The 9,038-nt window shown below is 40.9% G+C and overlaps 1 protein-coding gene across 1 annotated transcript in view; it reads left to right on the top strand.

The window, feature by feature from the left end:
* Positions 1–239: 239 nt before the first annotated feature.
* The window catches only part of atg2a (autophagy related 2A), a 29,081-nt gene continuing 20,282 nt past the window's right edge, over positions 240–9,038 (top strand). Inside the window, exons 1-5 of the mRNA XM_005467513.4 lie at positions 240–789; positions 1,175–1,337; positions 1,771–1,920; positions 6,025–6,127; positions 8,693–8,837. Of these exons, the coding sequence (XP_005467570.1) occupies positions 619–789; positions 1,175–1,337; positions 1,771–1,920; positions 6,025–6,127; positions 8,693–8,837 (732 nt within the window). The 5' untranslated portion in view covers positions 240–618. The remainder of the gene's footprint in view (positions 790–1,174; positions 1,338–1,770; positions 1,921–6,024; positions 6,128–8,692; positions 8,838–9,038) is intronic.

Below are 9,038 nucleotides of genomic sequence, written 5' to 3'. Positions count from 1 at the left end.
ATTTTATATGTATGTATGTGTGTGTGTATATTACATTTTAAAAAGGACAAAATTTGTGAGTTCTGATCCTCCATATCGCTTTGCCTTCCATACAGTTATATGTAAATATTCACATCTTTGAATAAAAAATATATAATCAGTGTCTTACAAATAAAAACGCTGACCTTCTAAAAATGGCGCCTGGATAGACACGTTCCTTTTCCGGTTTTTGTCTACGTCAGTGTGACGAGTTACGCACGGACGTTCCATCAGTTGGCGAATGATAACAATAAACAACCCCGAAACAAGGGATACGCGAAGAGGACTTATCGCTGCGATTCGACACAAAGCTGGCGAAAATATGAGTTGAGACGGATACAGTCAGCTGGAGTAACGTCTCGAAAAGTATCGTGGGAGCTTCGTGGGTCCTGACACAAAGGATTTTGTAGTTTTTGTGTCCACCTTAGAGAGAACTAGAGTTACGGTATACCCCTTCCTTAGCCCCTTGTAGCTAGCTGTGGCTCATTCCTTGTTTTTGCACACTTTGTTTTAGTCTGTTATGCAGTTTCCAGAGGACTGTACTCGCACTCGTTCTCCTCCACCACCTCTTCGCTCCCTCTCCCTGCTCTCTCTGGCCCTATGTCTCGCTGGCTTTTCCCTTGGTCGGGCTCAATCAAGAAGCGGGCCTGTCGGTACCTTTTACAGCACTACCTCGGTCACTTTTTGCAGGAGCGATTGAGCCTCGATCAGCTGGGCTTGGACTTGTACAACGGCAGCGGTGTCATCAAGGATATCAACCTCGATGTCTGGGTGAGTTTTTAACGGTGAGGAGAAGGTGAACTTGGCACGCGAACAGCAGCCATCAAGTGTTTTTGTCGGACTCGTGCTCCCTCGACTATTTCGCAACTGCGCTTGAATTCAACAACAATCTCCAGCGTCGGGCTCCCAGCCTAGGTCACATTTCTTCGAGGAAATCCACTCTCAGGAAACGCACCACTAGCTCACGAGTTTAGGTTTACCTCTGTCTGCATTCAGCATAAATATATTTGCCCATGGCACACTAACTATGCACTTCCTCAGCTTTATATGTCTACACCCAGAGTGATGAGGCAAATGTGAAACCGCATGTTTCCATTTTTTTGTTTTACTTTTACTTCTTAGCAGCTCCTTACTAACTGCCTCCTCTTTACAACAGGCGGTCAATGAGCTTTTGGAGTCCCTGGGGGCCCCTCTGGAGATAGTAGATGGCTTTGTGAGCAGCATAACGGTGACCATCCCTTGGCAGGCTCTCTTGACTGATCACTGCACCTTAGAGGTTTCTGGTCTTCAGATAACATGCCGACCCAAGTACCGGACCAGTAAGTTTACTTAAAGTCTATGTTCCTTTCATTGAGACACCGAACACGCCTCAGCCAGCAACTCAGGTTCTTATCATTTCTTAACATGCAAACCCAGTTTGACAAAATCAGTATAATTATTGCATCATTTATCTTCAAGGACACTGCAGAAAATGTAAAAACAGGATAAGAAAACATTCATTGGTACTATTTATGTGAACAAGGACTGCAATAATTTTGCCATATACTTTCATATGTTTGAGTCTGACAGATATTAAACTAATGAGGCTTATTTGTGAATCCTTTCAGGTCCACATCTAGCTCAGGCTAAATCTTGTCTCATATGTGTAACTTAGACAGCATCTCACTAAAAAAAAAGAAATTAAAAGAATGGTAAATGGCCAAAGTACAGAAATCGCTCAATGCTCCCTGTTTGTTTGTCTTTTGCCATCAGGTGGGGGCTGGGACTCGCAAGGTTGGTCGTCCAGCATGACCTCCAGCATGCAGCTGGCTCAGGAGTGCCTAAAGGACCCCCCTGAGGCTTCAGAGGAGCCCCCTGCCCCACTGGAGGGGCTTGAGATGTTTGCACAGACTATTGAGACGGGTGAGTGAAAGCACTTTGTCTGCATGCCGATTGTCACTTGTCTAAAAGTGATAGTTGGCATGCAGACAAAAGAACTTCCACAGCAACGGGTAAAAAGTCAAGCGTTCTCAAGAACTCCCACAAACCATCACAGTTATGATCACTTTGGAGTACAGTACTTTCCATCCATTCCCCAGGAAACCTCTTCCCCCAAGAAACCAAAGTGAGAAAAATGTACAAATAAAAATATAAAGTCATAACATTTTATTTACTTTATTGGCCTAATTTATCTGCTCTTTTTTGCTTTGAGTGTTTCATGTGTTACATGTATTTAAAGTCACACTCGTTTCTCTCATCACCCTTATCTCCCCTGCTGTCACTGTGTGTGTGAGAGGGGCATCAAACAAAACAGAGTGCAGTAAGGCGGGGATTAGTCTTTGTTGCAGACACAGACAGGTGCAGACACCACTGACCAGTGCTCATTCCTGTAATAGTCCTTTGAAGGGCGCATGCGTAGTTGGGTCGAGTCCATAAAAAAGGCAGGCATGCAGATTTTTTGCATGAAGCGTCTCGCTCATTGTCTGTTGATAAAATTAACACAACCGAGACACAAGTTGACCCTAGCACACTTGCAGATGAAGAAACTGTGACACATATTATCTGAGGCCAGACAGGGAGAAATTAAGGTAGGTTGGCTGCAACTTACAATAAGCTGTACTTCATGTGTATCGGATGGTTCAGTGACCAACATAAACACACAGAGGGATGAACTTTAACGCTCACTTTGTTTCAAAACACATAACACTTATTGACACTCTCATATTTCATTTTGCATGGAAAAGAACCATAAAACTAGCCAAAGTTGTTGTTGTGTTGTTTTGTTTTGTTTTCTGTAAGAAAGGGGGAAAGCATCATTGGTAGCCTCATGGTGGTGTTGACATGTCTCAGCTTTGACATTTCAACCAATTATAGTTTAAACTATGTATTTTTAACTATTTATGATGTATCTTCCCGATTATCCCTCCAACTCGGAAAAGCCATCTCTGTGACAGCCTCCTTCTGTATATTACCATTGCTCAGTTACTCCTGGCTGTTACCCATCATCCCATGGTTCATTTCCTACTTTGGGGGTTGAAAGGGGCTTTTGTTCATCTTTACCAAACCTCCTGATGTTACCTAAATTAGAGGCTCCTCAGCAATGTAGATGTTTCTTTGGAAAAAGAAAAGAAAAAGAAAACAGGATTCTGGAGGTTTACATAAATATAATATAGGGCATGCTACAGGTCAACAGTTTCACTGCACACTTGTTCTATCTATTCTGGGCGGCCCATCCCTGCTAAGTGACGTCCTCTGGCTTCCTGCAGACTGGATTTACTCGGGAGATTATATTATTGTGAGAGATGGGGAATCTGTTCATTTACATCCAGCATGCTTATAGGTTGGTGTAACTAATGAGAAAAAATAAAAAAAATATTAGGTAATTTTGAAATGGAACAGATTTAAAGACCTATGATCTGCTCACAGTTGGCCACCTTAATTTACAATTTCTCCACATTGGTGTGGTTCTTTTTTATGTTTGTTTAGTTGTTTGTTTATGTAGTTATACTTTACTCCATTACTGATAAGTATTCTTTTGGCCTACAGTAGTGTCCAGAAGGCCAGTGAGCCACCCCTCATTTTCTATTTTGTGAGGAAAGTGAGATGCTAGTTGCTACTATTTATTGAAACACGTCCAAACATATGTGAAAATAAAGTATATAAGAAAAATACATTTCTAATTAGTTTGAAAGTTAATATTGGGTGTGAACACCTTCTTCATCACACCCTGAACTCTCTTAGGCAAGCTTTCTGATAATTTCTTAAGTAATCTTCAGGAATAGTTGTCTAGGGTTCTTAAAGGACATTCAAAGTGATTCTTTGGCTGGCTTTTTGCTCTGTTCTCTCTTAAGACGACCCCACACTGCTTCAATAATGTTGAGGTCGATGCTCTAGGGCAGGGGACTCGAACTCCAGGCCTCAAGGACCGGTGTCCTGCAGGTTTTAGATAGCACCCTGGGTCAACACACCTGAATCAAATGACTAGTTCATTTCCAGGCCTCTGGAGAACTTCAAGACATGTCGAGGAGGTAATTTAGCCATTTAAATCAGCTGTGTTGGATCAAGGACATATCTAAACCCTACAGGACACCGGCCCTCGAGGCCTGGAGTTCGAGACCCTTGCTCTAGGGATTATAACTGATTGTTTGATTGTGGGGGGGTTCTATCCAGGTATGCAGTTACTACATGGTCAGTATGTTTGGCATCACTGGCATGATGAAAAATCAAGCTGTTGCCAATCAGATGCGTTCCAGATAGTATTGCATGGTGAATCAAAATCTCACAGTACTTTTCGGAATTCAAAATTTCATCAATTCTGAAAAGATCTCCAACACCACCAGCTCAAATGCACCCCAAACCATGACTCTCAACTGTGATGGCTATAAACCACGGGTGGGGAACTCCAGGCCTCAAGGGCTGGTGTCCTGCAGGTTTTAGATGTGTCCTTGATCCAACACAGCTGATTTAAGTGGCTAAATTACCTCTTCAACATGTCTTGAAGTTCTCCAGAGGCCTGGTAATGAACTAGTCATTTGATTTAGCTGTCTTTACTCAGGGTGATAACGACACCGGCCCTTGAGGCCTGGAGTTCCCCACCCCTGCTGTAAACATTTACATTAGTACCTTTCTCCTGATCTCTTCCGGACATACTGACAGTGATTTGAAAATCACTCTGTAAGACTCGTTACTGATTCTAGTGACAGTCAAGTTCTTGTGTTTTCCTTCTATAACAATGGCTTCTTAACAGCCATCCTTCTACTGAGACCATTTCTGATGAGGCTCCGCTCCTCTATCAGCACTTTGCTAGATTTTTGCCCAATTTCTTAAAGACACAACTTAGAGATACTGTTCATCTGCTGTAGATTATTTTTAGGCCTGTTACTTCTTCTTTTATCCACTACTTATCGTTTCCATATTTATTTATTTTTTTTTAAGACACACTGCACGACATGGTGTGATATGCCAACTTTTCAGCGAATAGCTCTTTGGGAACCACCTTGTTGGTGCAAAAGTATCATTTTATGTGAGTCAAACTGTGTTGTCTGGCATTCATAGAGTCAGCTAAAGAAAGGGGAAGAAAATTATGTGCTTTTGAAACAGGCTGCTAGTAACAAGCGTTTAGAAGGCCTGGAGAACTATTGCTCAAGACCACTTTAATAATTAGAAGAAACTGTGGCTCCTTGGAAGCATAGAGAAATTAAAGGTGGCTCAAGAACATGACTCTGTGTTTTTAAATTTTTTTAATATAATCGAACAACACACACATACACACACATATAGTGTTACACAGTACAAGTGAGTTGTTCGACATTTATAATGTGCTATCAAACAGCATTAATGTTTGGTCATGGATTTTTTTTTTCATTTCCCAATAACTTTACAGTGCCCCTATTATACTTCTACTTCTTTTCCATAATGTAGTTTACTGTTACAATGGTGACTGCTCATATTAAATATGATTGATGTTTCAGATAAGGAGGCCGTTGTTTGTACAGGTAATTCTTTCTCTGTTTGATCAGTTTCAGGCAGTACTTTCTGTTTTCTACTTGGCTCTTGGCTCTTGGCTTTGATGCCAGTGAGAGGTTATATCCTTAATATTGTCATCTTGGGCACACAGCTCTGTAATTCCACCAAGCTGCTGTTCAAATCTTTTGCTTCCAAAACTTTTAATTTCCTTACAAGAAAACATGTCAGTTCAACTTTGTTTCACTTCACATTTTTCCATGGTTGTTCATGCCCCATCTGAATTGGCTTTATTCCCCACCACTGGGGCCTCCACCATGGTTTGATATCCACTGTTTTAAAGGGAGGTGAATTAGAGCCTCTTGTTTACAACGGTTAGCTCTGACCTTGACAAGTCAGAATTTACCTTCATCCACCTTTAACTGAGCAGATGTGCTTCAGGGAGACAGTAGAGACACTGTTAATGTACAAATTAGATCCTAGCACTCAGAGCAAAGCAGAACTCATGTAAGAGATCGGTGCTAATGAACCTCTGCATATCTGTTGTGTCGTCTGTTTTTGCAGTCCTTCGTCGCATTAAAGTCACCTTTCTAGACACTATCGTCCGCATCGAGCACCAGCCCCTGGACCTGGAAACAGGCGTTGCCTTAGAAGTGCACATTAAAAGGTGAGTTCCTGCTTCCTTTTCCCTGGCGGAAAAAGAGCTGCGAACAGGAAAAACTAGGCTTCGTTTTCACTGAAGGTTATTTTACATACTTACAGTTACAGCCTCATTGATACTACAGTTGAGTAGTAACAACATTTTCAGTAGTAATGGAAACACCTTTAAAGACATAAATGTATACCTTGTGCTTCAGTAGTTCATCTGAAGTAACTTTACGTGCCTTTTAGGGTCACATTGTCTTCATTCAGTGTATTAAAGAGAGCAATATGAGTATGTGTGTTTATTTTTCTATATTTACATTCACTAGAAATTCATGAAATTTGCAAATGAAATAATAGTAGACTTACTTGGAACTGATGGTTAAGTGGGAAATTACACCGTAGCTATGTTATAGCTGCAAACCCCTCTGAAACCCTATGCTGTAACCTGGCGTGCACTTTGATGTGTATCGGTACAACACAGCCGTTGTGATTGGTCTGTTCAGTACTGTTGATACCTCCTGTGCACTTCTTGTGACTTTTTCTTCCCTAGATTTGCATTTATCAGTGAGAGAATAATAATCATAGCACCCGTTTAAGGACTCACAAATGTCAGCAATTTCACAGAAGGTGATAGCTGAAACGATCAGAATGGATGTGGAGGAATGAACAAGGAAAAACTTGAGGGACAAAACTGACCACAACAAAGAGTGTATGCCCAGGCACATGAAAGATTGGGACACAACCACAAGGTTATTAACACATAGTGCACCAGCACAAGGATAAATGGTGGCAACAGTGTCGGCCGCTTCCAGAGTTACATCGTAGGTTCTACAAAGATTCCCCACAGAAGTCAGAAATCAGGCCCTATAATCGTAATCCGCAGCTTTCAGAAAGCTCCAAATGTGTTCACCAATAGTGTCATATTTTAACCTTATATCTAACTGTTACAGAAATGCATCGCTTATTAATATCAAATGTCCTTTCTCTTGCATTTAAAATGTGGCTGCATGTGCTTTGCATTCCACTAAAATGTGTACAGAAGTTGTGAAATGATGTCTTGAATAGTCACTGATTTTGGTTTTCAGGGCTGGATGTTTATTTTTAGGGATTAAAACGTTATGGTGTTGGTTTTACTTATTAGCTTTGCATTTCAGAAATGTAAAATATTTTACATTTAGTTTGAAAAAGTGGCCAAAAGTGACCTGCAGTCATTGCAGGTGGAAAATTGTATCAGATGACATGTGTATGGGCTAATAATATCAGCTAACAGATGTATCTTTTGGGCTGTAGCGTTATAATATGAGCCATTGTCACAAGGATATAAATGCTCTCAGCACAAACTCCTTGGTGGATAGAAACTCAAACAGAAACTCTATGTGAAGCACAGCATGCTCACATTTTTCTGTGATTACCAAAATGGAGGCCAGGTCTTCTCTAATCATCAGCTGCTAAGCACGAGAGGCCTGTTCTGTTTATGAGCTTGCACTCCGTGGCCTCAGTGTGAAGCACATTTGAAACATTACCAGTATTCTGCTGAACAGTGGCTACAGATAACTGCGGCCTATGGTTGAGGTGTTGTCAATAATAGAGTGTCTGTGACCGTGACATTCATTGATGACTATGGACACTGATGAGTCACTGATGCTGTGTATGAAACACCACAATTATATAGAGAGAGAGCTGTTCCTAATGGTTTGATGTATTCGTGCTACATTGTTGACATAACATTGGAACCATTTCCAACTGCAGTAGTCAAGCATGGTTAAATCAAATGCACTAAACCTAGTTTAAAGCATAAAATACTCTTTCTGTTTTATTATTACAAGGTAGCTACAAATGACCCCAATTTTATATTTTCAGATAGATCTTATAACTTAAAAAAAATCCTTAATCCAAGCCTAAGAAGACAGGAGAGGATGTAAATTGTCATAATCAAGAAAGTGCTTTTAGCTCTCAGGCTCCTTTCATCCTGGCTGGACTTTAAATGGGATAAATCACAGTACTTTTTAAATTATTTAAACTATAGTTGCTAATATTTGTTTGACTGTCGCAAGTTATTATCTGAAAAGGAAGGTAAAACGTTACTTTAAATAGACTTGGATTACAGTATGGTCATTTTTTAAACTTCAATGCCCTGCACACTTCTGACTCTAAACCTACATCCTTTCTGTGTCCCTCATATGTCATGACGTTATTGGCATTTTGCTGTGAGACTGATGACTCTCTGTTTTCCTGGCATATTGACAAAGCTGCACAGGTTGTGCTTTGCTGATCTGTGATCAGAGACCACAGGGGCCGAACTGATTCAGGTCAAGTGAGGCATGTTACACATGCAGTGTTTATTAAACAGGAGCTTCTGCTTCAGCTGTTCTGGTGCTGAAGGCACTGATCGTGTAAGCGTGTATTTCTGGTCAGAATATTACGTTAGTTATCACCATGCCATTAATTACACGACTGATGTTTTGTCACATTGAAACCAGTTTGCAGGTGTATTGTCTTCCTCTGTTTCCACCGTTATTTTCTCCTCACTTAAATTTGCCGTTAGCAATAAATGGTGTACGTTTCTGATTTTGCCATACTGTTCAAGGCTGGAGTATTTCGACGAGGCAGTGCGAGATCCAGCCAGCCAGACTGCCGTGCCTGTCGACATCCACCAGCCACCCGCCTTCCTGCACAAGATCCTCCAGCTGAGCGCTGTTCAGCTATTCTATGATAGCAATGGCATAGTACAGGTGATGGAGACCACGGTGCCTCAGATTTCTGTATCTTTTCTATTTTCTTTTCTTTATTTCTTTTACCTTTTGATTTTTTTTTTTTTTTTTGTGCAACATTGTTTTTAGTTTCCATTTGGAATACAAGTAATCAGACTAACAAATGTGAAGAGCTGTGGGGACACGTTGGAGATATAACACAGGCATGATCTGCTGATGTTT

Source organism: Oreochromis niloticus, linkage group LG2, assembly GCF_001858045.2.
Source record: "Oreochromis niloticus isolate F11D_XX linkage group LG2, O_niloticus_UMD_NMBU, whole genome shotgun sequence".
Lineage (NCBI taxonomy): Eukaryota > Metazoa > Chordata > Actinopteri > Cichliformes > Cichlidae > Oreochromis > Oreochromis niloticus.
Note: the sequence above shows the minus strand (reverse complement) of the source record. Positions and strands in the feature narration are given on the sequence as shown.